Source organism: Dermacentor silvarum, chromosome 3 (assembly GCF_013339745.2).
Source record: "Dermacentor silvarum isolate Dsil-2018 chromosome 3, BIME_Dsil_1.4, whole genome shotgun sequence".
In the NCBI taxonomy this organism is placed as follows: domain Eukaryota; kingdom Metazoa; phylum Arthropoda; class Arachnida; order Ixodida; family Ixodidae; genus Dermacentor; species Dermacentor silvarum.
Window position 1 is genome coordinate 134,674,307 of NC_051156.1, and position 22,802 is coordinate 134,697,108.

Consider the following 22,802-nt stretch of genomic DNA (forward strand, 5'->3'; position numbering starts at 1 on the left):
GTGCCCACACTGACCGTAGCTGTGGTCGAAAGAGCACGACGCCTGTAGCGACGGGAGACCTAGCCACGGGGAACGATTCGGCACATGGAGGGCTGCGTCAGGAGCCAGCCATGATAGAAAAAAGACCTAGAATCACCGTCTCGTGCATCAATTTGTGTGCCACAATGGCCCTGCCCGCCCATATATGCGTGTGAACGGTTCGAGTTCAATCACCGCCGTGACTATCATGGCGTCACTGACGAAACCACCACGACGAAGTATGGTTTACTGAATTCAACAGCCAATACAGAGTTAATACTGAATACAATAGCGTTTCACAATAAAAGTAATGACTACGAATTAAATTGATGATGCTTCAGACTGGTACCAAGCAAACCATGAGAGCCGTACGTTCGGAACGCCTTGCTCTCACTTTGAAACATTAAGTTTTCGGTCTTATCCCTTAAGAGGTATCGATACTCAGCTGTCATCTTCACACAAGGAAAACTTGTATCTGTATATTGTTCTCTGTCATTTTCTCGCTTTTTTTTTTTTTTGTTCAAGTAGAACTTCCGTGGTATGATAACAATGCGCGCGTTCTTTTGGTTAACATTCGCGGTGCCTCGGTGGCCTTGGCAGCAGGATCTCGCGGATACCGTGGCCGATTGCTACCACCGCATTTCGTTGGGGGCGAAATGCAGAAACGTTCATATACTGAGATTCAGAAGAACGTAGAGGTACCCCAGGAGGTCAGAATAATCCTAAGCCAGCTTTCAAGTGAAATGGGCGAATTTCTGTAGAACCTCACGAAAGCCTTTGTCGCCAACGCGGTACCGAGTGGCACCAACCGGCGTCTACAGAAAGCTTGGGAGAAAGTTCCCTCCACTTGTGTGATAGCCCTCCTCAGACACTGTAAAAACTGGCCGTCACTTTAACGGCCGTGATTTTTTTTCTTTTTCACAATCCATCGGCGTCATTTCAACCAGACGTTGCTAACACTGTGAACAAAGAGATAAGGAGAGAGTCGAGCATACCACATGGAACAAAAACTGCACTTGCTCGTGACAATGGAATTGGTGGCCGTGCGTCGTAGTGTACGCCTTACAAAATGATGGCCTGCCGCCAGTTTGACTGTTTTATGCTTGGTTTTTCCCGTCATATACTGCACCATTTTTTACAGTGCAGGACAGTGACTGCATCATCATCATCATCGTCATCATCACCCCCACCTGGAGATCTTCGTCTATAACCAAGTTTCTGGTAGCCACTCGAACTAATAGAGTAAAATAAAGTCGTAGTTTCGCACAAAGGCTAAGCATCGAGTGCGAGAGCAAACTAGTAGACAGCTATACGAAGTCAGGATATTAGTTTTATCGGCCGCATAAACTTCCAAACATTCCCTTACTAACGAAATTAACAACAGGTAAACATGATCTCGCTTGATGACCACATAAACTGGATGTCGAAACGCTGGAGTGAGGAAGCGCGACAGCAGCCGCGAGCGATTTGACCTTCGTGCTGTCTCTCACTTTAACGCGAACGTCGAAAGCACAGCGCATACGAAGCTACCGGCACTAGGCGTACTTTCTCCACATTGCAGATCGCTTTGCTGATGAGGCCCACGTGGGCGCGCAGTTTTCCCACGTCGCAGATTACTTTCAAGATGCGGCTCCCGCGTGACCGTGCCGTAAGCAACAGCCGCCGCAGTAGAACGTACCCCCCCCCCCCCCCCGTGCCTCGCGCGCCACAGAAGACTGCGTGCTTCCGCCCCGCCTTCCTCCGTCGCGCGCGCGAGGTTGAGCCGCGATCGTCAGTTGACCCTCGCAAGCTTTCACTCGCCCATACAGCGTACGGCGCGCAGCGGCGATGTTATCGCGTTTGGACTTTACAAGGAACACCATGGCGACGAAAAAAGCAGAAATGCGATTGGAGTGTTCATATAATTGTTATCGTAATAAAAAAAGCTCACAATTTCTCATATACCTGTCTCGGCTGGTAAGCTAGCCACGCCTCATATTTTCTGGCAGTAAATTTCTCCGTCTCCATCGCTCACCTAATCGAACGCTATGCGATAGCATTTTCAGGATTATCGGACTCACGTCCAGTGGACTGCCTCCGCGGCTGGCCCGATTCACAACAAGAATATAACACTCGCGAGGTTGCATCTAGCGAGCACTGTTATTCAGCCTCGACCCACAAACGCCTTCGATTACACGGCCTCAGGGATCGGCGTGCTTTATTGTGCGTCGACGCAAACAACGAAGGCCGCTGAGCCACCAGTGTAATGCCACGAAAAAATAAAAATGAAAAAAAAACATTTTAATGTGAAGAACGTGCAACGTAATAAAACTGAATAAAGATTAACTAAGAGAGCACTTAATTAAAATTTTACCAATATTCTTTTGAAGCACTTCCCGCGCGCGACAAATATTTCGTTTGACTTTAAACGTGACAAGGTAAGTTGCTTGCTTCCTATATTATGGCGCGTACCCACTGCGGCCGATTGGCCAAGAATAGCGTGGTTAAAGGGGTGGGGCGGGGGGAGGAAACTTATAAACTTAAAAAAAGTTAACTTATAGCGTCCTCGATCACCCGCACCGGTGCGCACCGGGCGCCTTGGTGCGCACTTTCATCCTCGATCACCGGAAGCGCACCCTGTTGGGGCGGTTTTCCGTTGCCCCGTCTCGCACCGAGAAAATCGGCGGTGCGTCGGGGTGCAATCCCAGCAAGCACTGCGGGACACCCGGCGTGCGCGCGCACCGCCGACTGCGGAACCGCTCACGCTCTGGCCCGATAGCTGCGGTTGCACGGAGTTAACTAGTCGAGATGTCGCCAATGAGAAAGGAAGCGCTGGTAGTTGCCGCAATCGATGAGCTTTTATTGCGATAGCAATTATATGGACACTTCAACCGGATTTCTGCCGTCGGCGTCGCCGTCGTCGTCGCCGTCGCCGTCAGGTTCCCTATAGATAAAATCTTCGCCGCGTGCCGTATGCCCGAGCGGAAAGCTTGCCTGCGCGGCACTAGCGCCGCCCACTCCCCTGGCGGAAGAATGGAAGTGTCGAATGTCGCCGTCGGGCGAGCGCGCGCCCGATGCCCGTGTTCTCTACGGCGCGAGCGACCGCGTGCGTTGTTTTCGCAACGGCGAGCGCGACCTCATCAACCAGGAAAGGTGGCACGCCATACTGCTGTGTTGTTGATTGCCACAAGAGTCTCGAAAAGTCTAAAGCCGCCCGTGAAGTTCTACAGAATGCCGGAGAGGTGGTACGAGAAGGACAGACGACAAGCGTGGATAACTGCAGTGCGCCGAGTCAAGTAAGTCACGTACTTTCGCATTCGCGTGCAATATCACGACCGCTCGATAAAAACGCAATAGTAATGTGCCTGTATTTAGCGCATGGCCGTTTAATAAGACGTGTCGCGTAGTTGAATCGTACAGTGAAATCCGCCGTGTTAGCTTAGCGGTAAATGCATACGTGCAGCGGCGCTAAGCTCGACGACGCGAGCTCGATTCCCGGCCACGGCGGCCGCATTTCGATGGAGGCGAAATGCAAGAATACAGTTCTTGCCATGTACTTTGATTTTTGTGCACGTTAAAGAACCCCCGGTGGTCAAATTTATTCCTTAGACCCTCGATTACAGCGTGCCTCATAATGATATTGTGCTTTTGGCACGTAAAACCTACGAATTTAATTGATTGTACTGTTAGTTCACTCGCGATAGGCAAAGACTGGCTCAAGATAATTATATCCTTTTTCCAAACGCTGCAACTTAAATTCCTAGTTGTACAGGCAACAAATAGGGCCGCACGTTACTTGTCTTTTGTGTGGTGGCAATCCGTATTTAATGCAAGCTACGGTCATCGCATGCGTCGGTAAGCGGCAGATCGCAAAGCAGCTGCCCTTCCACTCTGCCAACAACCGCGCTCGTCGCTCGCTCGCACCGTCTCTTATCTCCACACGGCTCTGACCTTTATGCGCCGTGCATTCGCCGCTCAGTTTTCGTTGAAGCGATAGACCGCACGTACCTTCGCCGCTGCGGCGTATCCGCTTGCTGCCAGAGTTTTGACGGTCGTTGTCTGCAGTCATTCAGTGTGATCTATTCATGTTTGTTTGTGCGCGCTCACACCACGCTTGTTCATTCAGTTAGTAATAGTCGGGCCACATTTTCCAACGCACGCTACACATGTAATGCTGCCCGGATCGGCGGTGCAGCGCTACAGGTGTGTCCCTTCGCACGCGCTGCCCACGGGAAGCGCTTCTCATCAACACCACCGTTTCACACGCGCCTTCTCGTGGTCATCGAGTCTCTCTTCATGTCGGTCTACTTACGCCGCAGCACACCTGCTTACTTAATCAGCTCATGTTTACTACAATTCATATTGCTACCAAAGCCGCTCACCTTACTTCGTATGACATTGCTGTGTTGCTATCGCATTCATTGCTTCGCCCTTAGGGCGAAGCTGTGACATTTTTTTTTTTTTTCGAGTTCGTCTGACAGCGAAGACGACATGCTGATCGACCTCGTCCAAAAACAATGTGGTGAAGAGCGGCCGAAAGTGGATAGGTTCGTTGAACGGGTCATCAGGCGCCTTGACGACACCGTAGTAAGGAGATTATTTGGCTCCTCATCTTTGTGCTACTAGAACTTGCTGGGAGCGGGCCGCGGAAGCGCACCGTGCTGTGTTGCTGACAATACGCTCGACTGCCCGCGCGTGCGTTGCTAAAAACGAATACTTACTCGCTATAAAATCGCTCATTTCATCCACCGACATCGCCACATGATGTCTCTTGCCATTAAATATAAAATCCATTGGTGTGTGCTTGCAACCAGGTATGTCGGAGCACGCAGTTTGACAAGGTTCGAGTGCTTGGCGCGGATGCTCTGCACCTGCAAACAATAAAACGTGCGCGCGCGCGTTTTGCGCACGTTTTGCGCGCCAGGGGCAAAGTGCCGCTGCATGCAAGCATCTGCACGGGGTGCACTCTTTTGTCCTTAATGTTGACCCTCCGCAGTGCGCCACCACCGCGGTGCACAGCGCGCCATTCTGGTTTCGGGGCAACCCCGGGGCAAGGTGATCGAGGACGCTATTAAAAGTATATGTGAGGGAACCGTTGGAAACCGTACAATGAAGGTACCTGTTTGCTCCGTTTCACCTGCACCTTGCTTTCTTCTTCAACCAGCACACAGCGAAACCATCACTTGGCCTGTGCGCCTGTGTGGGTTACGTGCGTATACATTATGTGCGTGTTAAGCACCCCAAGTGGTCAAAATATATCCAGAGCTCCCTCCCCCCCCCCCTCACTATGGTGCTCCACTATGGTGTACCCAACTCAAACCCCAGAATAATTTTTTTCATGTCATCAATTATCAATAACATCGCGCTAGGCATTCTCGTGCCTGCGCAAGCCAGCAGCACGCGCTATGGGAGAGCGAAGGTGGAACGCGCTACGCCAGCGTTAGCCTGGCTCTGGTTCTCGCTGCTCGCCGTCGTCCTAGGTACGAAGAACTGCACGCCTGCGTACAACGCCACACATACCATGTGCATGGAGCCGTACCAGAACTGCACCACGTACTGCAGCGAGACGGCGCTTTCGAACGTGATCATCCTGTGGGTGCACAACCACTACCGTAGCCATATCGCGCTGGGCCAGCTGGCCAACTTCCCGCCGGCTGCCAACATGTTCCAGCTGCGCTGGGACGACGACCTGGCCGCAGTGGCCGGGGCCCGTGGACGCGACTGCGTCCGCAGCGCAGGGCAGTTCACCGATTACTTCGAGCAGCAGTGGACGGCCGACTTCCCTCTAGTGGACCAGAACCTGCTGATCCATTGCAGTAACCAGATGACACCGGCCGTTGCGTGGGAACACGTGGTGCGGGACTGGTTCGACCAGAGCACCAACTTCCCGCAAGACCAAGTTGGCAGTCACGAGAATGCGCGAGGTGCCGGCTCTGGCGCCCGAGAGCAAGGTGTTCCTCTACGTCTGCAACTACAGACCCCAGGGCAGCGAGGTCGACGAGCCGCTCTACCAGGCCGGCCCACCTTGCTCGCTCTGTCCGGAGGACACGGCGTGCGAATCGTCCGCGGGGCTCTGCGTACTGCAGAGGGACAATCCGGGCGTGGACACGACGTCCTCTCCGCCGGTCTTAATTCATCCTCCTGAAGCACGTGACTCGGCTCCCGTGGCGGTCGCCATAGCGGTCGCTCCTGCGCTCGCTCCTGCGCTCGCAGCAGCCTTGGTGGCCGTCCACAGGTGGCACCACGGTGTCGCCTAACGACAGACCAGCCAACGTGATGGCCCGCGGCGGCGAACCTTTTTCTTTATCTTATCATTTATTCCAAACTGTGGCGCCAGTCTCGCAGTGTGCGTACTGTTGTGTCTGGCGGTCCTTCGGGACAAAGCAGGACTCACCGACAGACGTGAAGCTGTGGAGTGCTGTTCACGCTTGTCGTTTCTCACGGCCGGGGAGCGTCACTGTCACCTGGGACTGATGGATGAGCAATTAGTCCCCAGGCTGAAATGGGTCATCGGCCTCGTGCGTCGCTAAAAACGGCAACATCGCTCTTGGTGTGTTTCCGTGAAGCACCAGCGCCTACTCCAACTACGATGAGACCCGGCGCCGACTGTGACGCGCAAACCAGGAGCCCCCTTCCAAGACAACAGCCACCGGCCTCCCTGGAAACGGTGGCTTCCGCGAAGGCCAGTCTCCGGACCCTGTCAAACTGACCGTCACGGAGAGGCGACTAATTCTTGCAAGGGGCCAGCGTCGAGCATTCCCGTGGGAACCATGGTCGACGTTTGGTTCCCAAGATGTCACCCGTTGCCTGGTGTGCGGGACGGTCAGGCAACATTGGAGGTGGAGCCCGGCGTAACGGGGACACGTCATGGGCGGGATATTGCGAACTGGTCGAAGATTGTCATTGGCTAAAAAGAACTAAAGAGCATTCCCTCGTCGAGTAAAAGAGGGAAACGAAAGGGATAAAAAGCGCAGCTTTAGCGTTGTCTGGACGCTCAGAGATGTAAACTCTCGACCATGTAGACGCTCGGACATGCAAAGAAGTTAGCATGTAGTAAGCTCCGGTGATCATGGAGCCTTTCGTGTGAAGAAACATGTACATTTGTATATAAGACGCTTTTCTCGTCTCTCTGGACCTCTCCTTCTCCCGGCACTTGGCACGACACCAGCCATGGGACCTTCGTGGCCACTCGGACCCTCGGACTTCGCAACAGTACGCAGGCGCGCCTGGAGAAAAGAGTGCCACTTCGAGTAGCTGGCACTACGCGGAATACATGCGCGCGCCTGCGGTATAGAAAACCGCACACAGATGCCGCAGATGTTCCTGCGACGCCTTAGTACGTTTTTTTTTTTAGTATTCTTTAATATTGTACGCACGTTGCATACGCTTTATCAAACTCGGGGTAATGTTCTTCATTTCGCCACCATCATTGTTTGGCCACGGCGGCCGCATTTCGATGGGGGCGAAATGCGAAAACACCCGTGTACTTAGATTTAGGTGCACGTTAAAGAACCCCAGGTGGTCCAAATTTCCGGAGTCCCCCACTACGGCGTGCCTCATAATCAGAACTGGTTTTGGCACGTAAAACCCCATAATTTAATTTTTTTAATCATTCCCGTTATTACTATTTTATTTGTAAATAAAGCATCGTACGGGAAAAAATGTCCGCTTGCTTTTGTTACTATGCTCCGCCAACACTGTAGTACAGGCTTATTTTTACGATGAGTGGGAGCTTTTTTACAAGCGCAATGCTAAAAGTGGAACTATGTATACGTTCCCAGAGAATTCATTCGCAAGGCACGGCTGTCGTAACTACACTGTCATGCTTTGCTGTAGAATGGCGTCTCGGCATGAAGAGATCAATTTTCGTCAACGACACACGTGCGAAGCCGCAGATTGAAACTGAAGTGCACATGTTAAAAAATTAAATTCTGGGGTTTTACGAAACGTTTATAGAGAACTGTTTATACAGAACCGCAACGCTTATACGTTGGTTTTACGTGCCAGAACCACGATCTAATTAAAAAAGCACGCCACCGGCACGGCCGACTTTCCCCTGATGGTCCAGAACCTGCTGATCCAGCTCAGTATCCAGGCGACGCCGGCCCTTACGTGGAAACAGGTGCGGGACTCGCGGGCTTCTTTCACGCCCGGAAAAAACTTTTATGTAGCACGTATTGAGCAACCGAAAGCTGTATCGGGAGTTTTACAGCGAAGCTGCATATGGCTAGTGTTCCGTGCATTTTTGTTCTGCGTAAACAGGTTGATCTTGGTGATAGTGCGGAAAGGGTCCAGCGCAATCGCACATACCCCTGTCGACTGCGGGTGTGGGCTCCGGGACCTGTAACGCGCCCTTGAACTACCCTTGTCACACCTGAGACCCAAAGAGGTCAGGCGCAAGTGTAAGAGCATATTTTTAATATGCTAATTACAAACACCATAATGAGATGGTTAAAAAACAAGGAAACAACAACATGGAAGTGTATACAATAAAACGTCTAAAAACTGTAGTTAGTAGTGTTAGTAATGTAAATGTTTAAAACTGTGTAGGTGTTAACAACGCTTCTCTAAAAAACTACATAACAGGTTAAGATTGGCCAATATGGGCTTTGTTGATCCGTGCCGAGGAGCAGATTGTGTCACTGACACGAAGTATTTTCATGGTCCGCAGGTACTGCCTGCTCCATAGCCTGCGGAGGGCACGATCATTGACCGGATCCGACGTGCCCAGGCAGCCCATGACGATGGTGTCCACTGTTACGCGCTGGAACGGCCGGAGGAGATGCCGCTGTACGGGGCGTACTTCTCCTTGAACTTCCGGGCTTCCTGGAACGCCTGCAGCCGGTTTTCAAACGGACAACAGACGTCCAAGATGAGGTCTTCCTCTCCAAGGGCCAGCACCAGGTCGGGCTTGAGAGAAGTGGTGGCGACGACCTGGTTCTCTGCAATGACTATAAACTTTGCCAGGGCAGCCTTCTTGACGCGTGCGACGATGACGTTATGGCGCTCCGTCACTGCACGGCTCTGCCGCATGCAGTGGCATAGAACATGCGGCAGTGTCTCCTCCCCCGTACCCGCAGAGCCTACATCGCTTGTCTGCTGCGGGTGCCCAAATGCGTGTACTGTTTAGGGGGAGGAGGTAGAGCCGGACTCGATGGATGAAGCGCCAATCCGTGAAGCGAGTGTAGCGGCCGGACCTGACGAAGGGGGCGTTCGCCGGGTGCGCCGCTACGCACACCATCGCCTTGACCTGGTTAAGTTTTTCCTGCAGAGTGCTGTCCCGTTCCTTGGAGAGGAATGCTCGGATGATCGTGATGAGCTAGTGGCGGTTCCTCGCTGACACGGAGGTCTCTGCGCAGGTGATGCGAGCACCCTAGTTCAGCAGCTCCCAGGAGATGGAAAGGAGACGGGAGGCATTCCTAGCCTCCCTCCACACAGACTGCAGCTGCGTGGACGTCTGTCGGAAGTCGCCCTCCGTTTCGCCCGATAGGTAGGCCTCCATGTCCTCAGTTTCTGCCTCCGATCGGATCTTAGCCCAAAAGGCCGACCCGCGTTGGCCATGTCTAGGTTCGCAACCCCGTCTTTGTCGGCGTTCCAAGCGCTTGCATATCTAGTTTCCTTTCCTTCCGCTCTCCCATGGTGGCGGTGCCGTCGAAACGTCACCCGTGTCTAGTTTCCTCTGACTCCTCGGGGCGGCGGTCATTCTGGAACGCCAATGCATTTCTCCGCAAAGTTCGGGAATTAATATCGCGAAACTGGTGTCATTCCGAGAATTCGTTCCAAGTGGATCCGCCTTGCGAACTCCACGGCTAGAATTTGTAAATTGCAATATGGGCCATAAAGTAATTAGTTAAAACCATAATTAGTGAATTTTTGTTAATTAGTTGATTATGCATTTCAATTGTTTGCGCAAGTAATGACCGCCTCTTCAAGCAGACCAGGTCATGAACTAGAATTGTGCTATCTGCCACAGGCAACTTTTAAAAATTTGTGAAAGTGTTCGCTGAAAAGCGTTCGCCGTTTAAGAGTGTCTGTTTTTATCATGGGACGAAAAAGTCAGTTTGCTTTCCATTTGGAATAAAATATTCTCATGTCTAGTAACAAAAAAAAGAGAGAAAGAATCTGAGGCGTGGTCCTGTGGTTAGCACACTTGGAAGGCATACAGAGAGTTCATAGGAGCAAATCGTGAGGCAGACAATTTCTTGTTTAATGCAGCTAGCATCGCTTGCATTCAAGGCCTTCTCTGGCCGTGCGAACATATGAGTAAGAAGAGAGCGCTTAAAAACTGCCGCTATAGAAATCCGTCGGCAATGCTACGCCACACTATTTATTAAATGCGCAAGCGTTTGTATGCCTACTCAATGAAGAAACCTGCAAGGTCAATTCACATGGTCGCGAAGGCGAAGCTGAAATACCGTTCCAAGCCAATCAGCAGCGACATCAATTATGGTCGTGCGAGCCAAGTGCGACTACATCTCGCGGGGCAAAATACTAGTTGTTGAAAATGATGCATCCAATACGTCTCCAATGGAAACACTTGAAAAAGTACAGACAAATCCATTAGAATAGATAATAGAAGACAAACAGACTTAATTTTATTGGACTACTCCAAGGCTTTTGATCGTGTACCACACAAAAAACTAATTAGGAAGCTTCAGTGTACACTAGGAGAAAGCCCAATTGTTAAATGGATAGAAAACTATCTGACTGACCGTTCGCAGTTTGTCCATTATCATAACGAAGATTCCACTTTTGCACCTGTTACATCGGGAGTGCCCCAGGGCAGTGTATTGGGCCCTGTTTTATTTCTAATATACATAAACGATTTGCCTTCCAGATTACATGTCTATTACATCCGTCTATTCGCTGACGATTGTATTTTATACCGTGAAATTAATTCCGATGATGACCACCATATACTAAACAATGCCCTAGAATCTGTCTTCTCTTGGTGTCAGGAGTGGCAGATGATCCTAAATGCTAAAAAATCTGTAACACTTACCATAACTAGAAAGAAACAAATATCTGATTTTATTTACGTTATTAACGACACACCTCTCACACGTGTATTTGAGCATAAATATTTAGGCGTCACTTTAAAGCATGACCTTCGATGGGAAACCCACGTTAACAATGTAACTTCAAGTGCAAAAAGCGGCTTTTCTTTTTGAGAAGACGCCTTCGTCTCGCACCCCCAGATACGAAGCTGTTGGCCTACAAAATGCTTGTTAGACCAGTGCTAGAATACGCCAATATTGTTTGGTTCCCCTACACAAAGGAACTTATAGCAAAAATGGAGGGGGTGCAGAGGAAGGCAGTAAGGTTCATATATAATAAATACAAGGTAACGGATTCTCCGACTGAATTACTAAAGAAAGCTGCGTTATTAACACTGCAAAGTCGGGCAAAACTAGCAAGACTAAAGTTTTTGTTTCAATTAATCCATGGTGACATAAACATTGACACGTCTAGACTAATTTCATACAATCGTTCTAGATCAACACGTTACAGGCACTCTCAAACACTTAATGAATACACTTCCAACTCAAATTGCTTCAAATATTCATACTTCCCTCAAACCAAAAGGGAATGGAACCAACTTAGTCCTTGCATTACTAACGCTTCATCTTTAGATATGTTCCTAACTATGGTGGAAATAGATGTACAGGCTGAGAAATTTCTGTAATTTTTTTTTATAACCTGTACCCGGATTTTGTGTTTCAATAACCTGATTGCATCATTGCGCACGCTACCATTGTAATTGTCCTAATTTGTAGCCATGCCGTGATTTGTCGCATTGCTACTTGTCGCATTGTTACTCCTGATATTCATGTAGTGATTACTTCAGCGTTCTGCATTGTACAAATGACTTGATTGTACTTCTTTCGAATCCATATGTATGCCCTCCCTGCTATGATATCTTGTGAGATCGGCACTATTGTTAAATAAAATAAAATAGGAAAATGTGAAGTCACAGGCCGTTTGCTTCCATCCACGAATAATTCAGAATACGAAACTGTGCAGGCTTTCTGAAGTTTGCTCGTGGCGATGCGTGCTGAGATGTGCCAAGACTGTATTACCTATTACCGTATTTAACACTGTAATGTCGTGAAAACTCTCTATATATATATATATATATATATATATATATATATATATATATATATATACAGGGTGTCCCATCTAAATGTAGCCAATGTTTTATAAACGACGGAGTGTGCTAGGAGGCTCAAACCAACTCTGTGGTGTTGAGGATAGCGTGTAATAGTCTGCGGTATTTTTTTTTTCGTTTTGCAAAGTCAATTAATTAGTATCAACTCATTGCCTAACTTTTTAAATATTGGCTTAACCAAGAAAGTGCCGATACGAAAGTTGTAGATCACTTTTTAAAATGGCCGACTGAAGTGTTTGCAACTAAGTACCATCCATGGGGCTTCTTGTAATTGCCTTTAAGGAAAACCCGCGAAATACAAAAACAAACGCGTGATATTTCAGCGCTCCCAAAGGGCCGATCATTAAATGACATTGTTTGCATGCTTTTTTTTTTTTTTTCGAGACTCACTAGCGTGCCCTGTCGCGATCGGGCGCACAGAGCGAACGGCGGTGATGAAGGTGCGTCGCGCTTCGACGTGACGTGGCAAAACATATCATTCGCTCCACTTGTGGAATGAAGCCCGAACGCGCAAGGCAAAAAAAAAAGAATAAAGGAAGCTCGGGCTTGAGTAAATGTTGACCGCCGAACTGTTTAATCGGGAAGGAAACTGCAATTGTCATTTTCTTCTATTCGTTCACGATCATATCTTACTAGTGAGTGCTGCTGGCGCCTACCTGGCGGCCACCGGTAACGCCAAGCCCGTCCCGCAACCAGTATACAGTTATGCGGATTTCGTTTCTTGATCGGTCGTTTGGGAGCGCTGAAATAGTGGCGTTATCACGTGGTTGTTTTTGTATTTCGCGGGCTTTCTTTAAAGGCAATTACAAGAAGCTCCATCAATGGCACTTAGCTGCAAACACTTCAGTCCGCCATTGTGATCTACAACTTTCGTAGTGGCACTTTCTTGGTTAAGCGAATATTTTAAAAAAGTTAGGCAATTAGCTTATACTACTTAATTGACACTGCAAAACGAAAAAAAAAATGCCACAGGCTAGGAAACGTGATCCTCAACACCACTGAGTTGGTTTGAGCCTCCTAGCACACTCCGTCGTTTTTAAAACATTGGCTACATTTAGCTGGGACACCCTGTACATACATATACATATATATATATATATATATATATATATATATATATATATAGTGTGAACTGTAAAATATTTGATCAGTAACTTTATTTTCGCACTGCCTTTTCGCTAAATATTAGGTTTTAGCTATGTCTTCAGTAACAGAGAAAAACTACAGCTTCTCAGTGGAGATTAAAGTGTGGTTTTTGGGGATCATTTCCATTTCATGTTGATTTTATCTTAACACCGAATTAACAGATGTGTGTTGGTACTAATGGCACAGGGAAATGCTACTTCGTTCAAAATCTGGGTGAACCTATTGCTCTGAATTAATTCAAAACTCTCAAGGCTCGCCAGTGTCATGTGTGGCGTTATACAATGAGGTCTATGAATATGGATGGGTGTGTTCACGATAGATTGTGACGCTACGTTGTGGCGAATGTTCTCACTTACTACGCTTCATTGGTATTGTTGTGTACAACAGGCTCAGTATATGCGATGTCATAGCGATGTGATGTGAGCTGGTGCAGTAGACTGCTTGGCGCAACAAGCGTCGAACGGAAAATGTTGATTTCTTTTTTCCGCCGAGAAGTTGGCCCCGCAAAATGTAGATAGCGTTGCCGTGCCTCCACATGACGCCATGGCAGGATGCATGAGCTATGGCACCTTCGCCAGGCCTCAGAAACTCCGCTGGTTTTTTGTCCACGTAGGGTGCCTCGATGGCAGCGCCGCCGTTCAGTGTGGTGCCATCCTTTGACCGCACCCGCGCCGCTGCTTTTTCGCTGCGACGCCATCTTGAGTCACAGCGAGCGGTTGCGAGTGCTTGGTGCCGGTGCTTAGTTCGAGACACAGTGCGCGCGGATGCTTCGCTGACGCTTCTACTTGCTGGACAGTATTCAGCCGCATGAATGACAAGCTTGTCAAGTGCATCGAGTCGACATGACGGGCTGTTGTGTTCCCAAGTGCACCGGATCGACGCGTAAAGGGCTTCGTTGTTTACGCTTCCCCCGGGACCCACAGCGAAGGAAGAGATGGGAAGCCCAAGTAAAGCGGTATCACTGGAAGGCAACGGATAGCTCCTACATTTGCGAGGTAAGTGTCAAGAAAGTTTAGACTATCGCACCGTGTTTTTTATTTAAATAAGAAAGTATTCTCTGATCCTCGCTCACGTACCTACGTTCGCTCACGAACTAAGCACTGCACCGTAGCTGAGTAGCCTATGGTTTGCGAGCGCGCGTCGCATAGGCTTTTGCCGTTTCGATCGGCGCAGTCTATGCGAGTAGTACCCTTATTTTAAGAACTGACGAAAATGCTTCGCCGCGAAATAGCCTTACATTAGCTACAAATCGTCATGTAAACCACCTATTTTACTTTTTCACGGGAAGCACACATCGTGTGTCTCTTTTCTTTTTTTTCCCCTCAGTTTCTTTTTTCGCTACTCGTTATTTGGGACTAAAGAATGCAGTGCTTCTTCTGGGGAGAGCGGCTGTTGCGTACGTGGCAAGCGAAGCATTGTGATTTTCTCTATTCTCAGCAGATATCTTGCGGATCTCAGGTTGTTACGTTATATAGCTGATTTTTTAGACGAATATATTTGTAGCGTGGTGCTTGTAAGCCGATGGTCATTCGTGCTCATTCCCGATCGTAGTGGGTACTGTGACGGTCTTTAAATGCCTGTGCACGGTATGCCCAGGTGTAGTAGAGTTAAGGGGCATCATGGGACCAAAATGTTTCGACGCTTTCTGGCATGGTGCCTGTTGTAGGCTGTGCATTTCTTCGAAACGTGTGAAGCGAGGTAATACAGCATTACTTCTGCGAAAATTTATTTTTAAGCACTGTAATGAGTTCTCTGTATTTACAAGGCAACTTTTCATATCAATAATCACTTTTGTTGTTCTACTTGTACTTAGAAACAGTTTGAAGAGGACCAGTACGAAGGAAATCGACAGGATGGGCGCCGTCTGTTAGTCAACAGCCCTACATCATCATGGACTATATTTTCGAAGTGAAAAACATTGCTAATCTGTATTTGACTGCCTTAGTTTCATTTACGGTTTTTGTACGCGATATGTATGCAGTGTTGTTTATTTTTTTCAATGTAGTTATCAGTGTTCTAATGGTTATTTATAAAATGTTCTGTACTCGCCATCGATGTGTTTGGCTGATGCAACGTATTCGATGGTAGCTTATGTATTCTGGCTGGATATCTTAATTAATATTACCCGCGGTTGCGTTTTCTTGTTTGCATTCTTGTTTTCGATTTTTTGTGTGTAATAAGGTTGATGTACTCACTTGAACCCCCCCCCCCCCCCCCCATGTAATGAATAAATTTAAAAAAACTCTCACTATACCGAATTGTGTGTCGAGCCTACCTTGCGAATTTTTTTTTTTTATCTCGTCTTTCAACATAACCTTCAGGCGCCACACAGTACATATAATTTTTCATGTACATATCTCTTTCATGATTGATTGTACTAGACATTATAAGTAAATGTATTTTGTGCATCGTTTGGTGTCTTGTGTGTACTGCGCAAGATTGACACAGACAAGTTACGTTACATGTTTCTCTACAGCACTAACTAAACCTTATTTTCACATCGCAGTTATTTTTACACCAGCTTAATCCTGTCAGCACACAGTTTTGTGGGCAAAAAGAAAGCAAAATTGCGCGTAGGTATCGTCAAATAATTGCAACGAACGCGAAGAGCACGCGCAACGCTAGGGAAACTAACCGCCGTGGCCGAGTGGCTGGCTACGGTAAAGGAGGCGTGACGTGTAAACCAAAATACAACAGCGAAAAAGAAAACTTCCACACACAGGGGGTCGCAAACCTTATACACCAAGCATCGAAGCGCAAAAAATAGTGCGTATTTCAAACATACACACGGCATATTAAATGTAAATTGAATTATGCAACTTGGGGTATGTTCCCGGCGCCATACATTTACGTCTTGGACCTTCGACGAGTTAACGGCTATTGGTTATAAAGATGTGCAGATGCGATACCGATAAAAAAATCCTCATCAAGGCAAATCACTTGGAAGTGCGCCGCGAGTAACACTATTTATGAACGCAAGCGTAGCTGAGTCTCAGCTCGTGTGACTCAATATGGCGGACGCCAGCGGGGTTGTCTCCACCCTGGACGGCGGCGCTGGGCATCGAGGCACCCTATGTCCACGCGAATTGCAGCGCCATCCATGAGATGGATGCGAAACCAAAATTGCTTTTCCTTTCTTTTTTTTTCTTTTTTTTTTCTTGTCAACCCTCCCTCAACTTTGTCATTTCTCCCACGCCTTCAACTATCGGCGGCGCGACCGGCGCGGCCCGCGCTCGTTGTCGGTCGTGCTGATAACGGACAAAACGGCAACATTTTTCGTTTTTTTGAATTATGCGTTCAGTTTTGCGGTTTTCACCTTCCGCGCTAGCAGTGTGGTCCGTGTGGTACCCTACCATTGCACGTTTGTCGGCTTTCCCCGCAATGTCTCGCAGCTGTCGCTGTTCCTGTGTGGTTCAATGGTGTGCGAACACATCAAGACGAAATGAGCCATGCCACGTGAAATTCTACCGCATCCCTAAAGACAACAGGTGAGCACTGTCCAGTTTACTTCCCGGTTTTTATTTGTCATAGTAATTGTGCGCAGTCGTAAATGGCTGTCCGGCGGTGAGGCAGGAACTAGCTGATTTGAAAACACCACAACGATGCAGTAAGTCGTAATGTCAACAAGCAGCGAACATAAAGCTCCTTATAAATATAGTACCACTTGGGCGTATCGCAAGGAACACGTGTGTAGGTGTGCGCTTTGCACTTATTTCTAGCTAATTGGTCGCCATTGTTTCAAAAGGCGTTTCTGAGAATTAAGGTTGATATATCACAACTAGTACTCTGCCGCGACGCGAAACGAGCTCTGTTTTGTATGTTCCAACTGCGATGTTATAATTTATGATCTTCACTGTTCTTCGGGACCTACGCTGAAAGGATGGACCTAATGGGGATGGACCTAAAGAGACAAGGTCAACAACCGCAGAATATGCTCGGCGCACTTCACGGAGGTGTATTTTATGGACCGAGCGGGAAGCAGGCCGTGAGAAGCTATTCTGCGCATTGACCATTAGAGCAATTACAATAAATCTTTTTTACATGTGCTTACATGAAACACCATCCGCGTTTTGTTCCATTCTATAGCGTGTTGCACTGTCTGCTCCAATTCTGGTTTTCGCAAACAAACACAATAAAGTGAGTCCAAAGAACTGTTGTGTTGTAAGTGGAATTATTTTTAATACAATTTGGGCCCATGCTTGCTTGATTGTAATAATGAACGCGACTGTGTGCATGAAAACGCAAAAAGAATCCAGTGCGCACAAGCACGCAGCAGGAATGCACGAATGGCACGGCCGGACAGAAGAGGAGCGCGGAGCGTGCGCTTCGGTCCTCGTGCATAAAAAAAAAATCACTTATCCGCCAGCGTTGTATCGCTAACCTCCAAAGAAAAAGACTTCAACCCCAGGACGTCGGCAAGAGTGAGTACCGCTCGTTAAACAATGACAAAGGGAGTAGCGCCGCTTCTTGGTATATAGTAAGTTTCGCGCACGTTATCTACACACATCTACCCTACTCGCACGTAAAGTTACGCACACTTGAAGCAGCGCGCCAAATCATGGGTGACAGTGACTACATCAACAGCACACCAATAGCCGAAGGCGAATGTGTCCTGACGGTCCACAGCAGTAAGCGAGCTACTAGCGATACTACATATCTGTTACATGCTATCAGTGGCGTAGCCAGGGGGGGGGGGGGTTCAAACCCCCCCGAAATTTTTTGCACCCCCCCCCCCCCCCCCCACTAACCCACCCTTTGCTCTCGTCGCTTCGCGCTGACATATTTCAAGAAACCGGTGCTACTTTCACACTTTCATTCCTGGGCGCTTCCGTTTGGGTTGGTAATTTACAGCGAATCATGTCTGCATATGAAAAAAAAAAAACTGTCACGGTGTTTGTCAAGGCCTTGACACTCTGTGAGGTTTTGGGCGCGAATGTGGCGGCCGCATTCTGAAACAACAAATGCGCAACAAATGAAGCAACAAATGCGGCAGCCGCATTTTAGATGAAGGCGAAAATGCTCGAGGCCCGTTTACTTAGATTTAGGTGCACGTTAAAGTCCCCAGGTGGTCGAAATTTCCGGTATACATTTCCGCCGCTTCCCTTCAGGTGCCGGTTAGGCCACATTCGCGTAGGAACTTGGTCTCGAAGCTGGCGGAAGCGGCAAAATCTTGCAAAAATCCGCCCGCCTAGGCGGCAAAACAGGCAGAAAAACTGGCGGCGAGCCAAATTGGTCTCGGACCAATTTTTTCGCCATGGCGAAGCGGAAACGTGGCGGAAAGTCGTTCTGCTCGACCGGAAGCTACACTAGCATGTAAACTTCCAGTCGTAACATTGAACATGGCACCAAAAGTGTAGGCTGCAATGCTGATCGACGCGATCAAGAACCACCCCTTGCTCTACGACAAGAGAAGTACTAAAACGTACTGTCAGCAATACTCGCGATAGTATTCAACGTCGCGCGACCGGAGGTGCGTCAACGAAGCCTTGGCGTGACCCAACTTCTTACACTTTACCAAAGCCAGGCGAACCCACCACTGCCGTTTCCGAGGTTTTCTTCCGTTTATTCATTGTCCATTTCTAGAAAACAAGTAGGTAGAAGTTTAAAAGCCATTTCTTCTTCCACTTCCATGACAGACAATAGTTAGGCAGATTCCTCGTTGGCGCTCCATAATTCTCCTCGCACGTGCACGGTATGTTGCAGAAGTCGCGGGGTGCTTTTCTCGTCGCGACGATAGATTGGGAGCGTAGGTCTCACGTAGGACGCGCAGGCTTCTACGAGCCTCAACACAAGGGCCAGCCCGGGTTTTAGCTTTGGTGTCCTGGAGGCGCCGACAATAATACGAAATGATGAAATGTTATTACAACTTCTAAATAAAAGCTATTAAAGAAATATAATCACGCCTAGGCAGCAACCTGTGACACAGCGCTACCGCGCCCGTCTGAGGAGAATTACAGAACGCCAACGAGGAACTTACCGAAGGTCGCAGATGACACGCGAAATTGCGCAAGATGATCACTTTTGATGACGGGTGGGTCAGTGAATGAACATACCGCTCGAAATAATGCGATAATGAGCGCCACCACGCCGACAAACGTACGCAGACTATAGATGGATGTGGACGAAAGCGGCAGCGGTGGCCGCGGTGGTAGCAAAACAAATGTGAACTTGGACATGCGCGGAAAAGATTTTCCGGCCGCTTTGGCCTTTCCGGCCGCTTTGGCCTCTCCACCCGCTTGCCGCTTCCCAAGTGTGAACGTAGCCATAGTCTGCAGCGCAAAACATCTCTCGTTTGCGATTGCGCCCCTACGGAAGGCTGGTAGTTACTGTTGTGTTGCTGAATCCCAAACCAGCAATTACGAAAGTCTGGTAGTTGCTGTTGTGTTGTGGAATCCCAAACCAGCAATGTACACACGAAAGGGTTGATGCCAGCAGTGAAATTCCACCTACTCGCAACAGAATGCACGAAACAGACAGCCGACAAGCATGGATTACTGCTGTGCGCAGTACAGCGTAAGTAAACTCTTGTTGCAGGCGCTGACAGTTCTCGTCGGAGTTCACGCGTCCTGAGAAATTGATTATGTGCACTATGCACTGAACAAGACCGGAGTTCATTCCTGCATCACTAGCACACCAATCAGTCGAGATTCTGTGAGGTGCAAGGCCGCTTCCTGTTTGCACCGGCCTAAGTGAAGCAGAAATGACTCGCACGCACTACTTAAAATGCGTACACATGCCATAACTATGCAGTGCGGTGAAATACTCTGTACAATTCTGAATCTGTTGACATAAAGGCAAATGACGGCTGCACGCTCGCACACAGCGGAAGACACAGCGGCCCATGCACTTGCCGCAGGAAATGCAAGGCGACGAAAGCTTCGTAAAAAAAAGCATTACTCGTTTTTGCGCGTATTTAAGTTTTCTAGCGCAAAGACGCAGCGAACAAGCTATTGCTATGGGAGTAGGTATAGCCTGGTAACACGTGCATTTTCACATGTATAGCCGTCCTTGACCTGTGAAACGCACTTCGCCCCGACGAGGACGACGCCATCTACGCTTAACGGAGATTAACAATTAATGATGCCTTCTCCGATCGGGCGGGTCGTCTCAATGATGCGTTGTCGAAGACTGGTCCATTCAGTGGCGCGATCAGAGACGGTTGCTCCAAACGCCCACTGTACCTGTCGTACTTACTGTATTTTACTGAGCTTACATTACTTTTTACTTAATTTCTTCACAAGCACACAGCCACACACACACGCGAGGGGGGGGGGGGGGTATACATGCATAGAGTGTGCTTAAACTACCGATATTTATTATCGATCACGTCACGTAGAGGAAAGCAGACGCTTACCCCCCCCCCCCCCGGTCGGGCCGATGAACCCCCCCCCCCCCCCGAAAAAAATTTCTGGCTACGCCCCTGCATGCTATTACGAAGAACAGAACAGCCACGTTCCAAGCCTTGCGTGCAGCAAGAACAAATCTATCGCAACTGAGCACACCATTAGCCGAAGGTGAATGTTTCCTGACGGTCCACAGCAGTAAGCGAGCTACTAGCTCCTCTTCTGTCCGGCGGTGCGTCTGATAACGCCCGCGACAAAAAAAAAAAAAAAAAAAAGAGCGCGCCGCGGACAGCTAAAGAAATAAAAGAAACAGAGCATTGCGCGAGGCATGAGGGGAGGGTGAGGCGAGGCATGGGAGACGGATAAGAAAGTCAAGAGGGAAAGGATAAACGAGCAGAACAACGTTATCATAAAAACGAAAAAAAATGTTATAGCGAAAGGGGGAGGGTTAAAAAATTCGCGCCGCTTTTCCTTTTCTTATTCCTTTTTTTTCGCCAACGTAGTACCGTCATCCATTCGCTAGGGCCTAACTGAAGTGCGCCTTGGCGCTACCATCGACTGAGCGTCTGCTATTGACCCTTTTCGCTGTGATCCCGTGGGCGCTGCCATGTTTGATCACGTGGTAACGCGTCCATTGCTTGCCTCAGCTGCCTCCATGTTTACAATGGATGTACAGTCTGTTTCACACTTAGGGGAAATCTCGGAGCGCATTGCATCGCGATGCGGCGAGCGTCTGCGCCTGCGCGAGCTGCTTCCGGCGCCCGACTGCAGCGCTCGCCGCATCGCGATGCAATGCGCTCTGAGATTTCCCTTAAGTGTGAAACAGACTGTACATGACGCCCGGCGCGCTTCAGGAAACCTCTGTTCCGGGAGATATCGCAGACGCTGACTGGGTGGACGACACGAAGCTTTGGCCAGAGCTTCAGAGGACCTGTAAAAGCGCTTTCGGAGCTCATTAACCTTTGTCCAGACGGCGCGAGCAGCGTATATGGTGCTTGTTCTAAAAACGAGGCTATAAATGTATTCCAAGCTATCCAAGCTTTCCGCTTACGAATTGAATCAGGATCAGTGTGTGTTGCTTTTCATTCTTTATTTGGCAAATACTTTGAAGCAGCGGCTTGTCACGTTTCTGACTCAGTGGAGTTCGTCGATGCGGTCACTATCTGATTATTTTCTGCCCAATCGCTCGCCGGTGTGCTCAGTTGCAATAGATTTGTTCTTGCTGCACGCAAGGCTTGGAACGTGGCTGTTCTGTTCTTTGTAATAGCATGTAACAAATATGTAGTATCGCTAGTAGCTCGCTTACTGCTGTGGACCGTCAGGAAACATTCGCCTTCGGCTATTGGTGTGCTGTTGATGTAGTCACTGTCACCCATGATTTGGCGCGCTGCTTCAAGTGTGCGTAACTTTACGTGCGAGTAGGGTAGATGTGTGTAGATAACGTGCGCGAAACTTACTATATACCAAGAAGCGGCGCTACTCCCTTTGTCATTGTTTAACGAGCGGTACTCACTCTTGCCGACGTCCTGGGGTTGAAGTCTTTTTCTTTTGAGGGTAGGGATACAACGCTGGCGGATAAGTGATTTTTTTTTATCCACGATGAAAGTTGTACATTGAGAAGGGCCGGCAACAGAGGCTGTCCGTATGTAGCAATGGTTCGTGAACTTGGTCACACATATTCATTCTATTCCCTAATATACGAGTCACTACTTTTGCAGTGAACTACTGCACACGTCTTCAATCCACCGCTACACATTTTGCAGCATGAATGGAGCACAGTGCGTGAGAGAAAATCCAGTTGCATTTCCGACAGCTGATGGCACAAAAACGGGGCAGAAGCGGTGATGATTTCGTATTCGTGCGCTTTCTCTGAGGCAACGTATGGCACGCCGCCGAAAGCGCCATCTCGTTTCTCGAGAAGAAACTGCTCCGCAAAAAGGGTCATTAGGAGAACCAATGGGAGGTATAGGAAGATTCACTCCCTGCCTTCGCTACCATGCGTACATATACCTTGAACCCTGTCCGTCCGTCTTACGCGACGGACGGACAGAAAGAAACTTACGCTATAATGAAACTAATGTATAAAACAAAATAAATTCGAAAGGAATAACTTCGGCAGTGGTGAGTTTCGAACTTACGACCCC

General features: G+C 48.6%; 1 protein-coding gene across 1 annotated transcript; it reads left to right on the forward strand.

Annotated features, from left to right (window-relative positions):
- Positions 1–5,518: 5,518 nt before the first annotated feature.
- LOC119444802 (cysteine-rich venom protein) lies at positions 5,519–6,254 on the forward strand. The gene is made up of 2 exons (XM_037709144.1): positions 5,519–5,838; positions 5,873–6,254. Exons 1-2 carry the CDS (start codon positions 5,519–5,521, stop codon positions 6,252–6,254), a joined length of 702 nt encoding a protein of 233 aa, XP_037565072.1.
- The last annotated feature ends 16,548 nt before the right edge of the window (positions 6,255–22,802 follow it).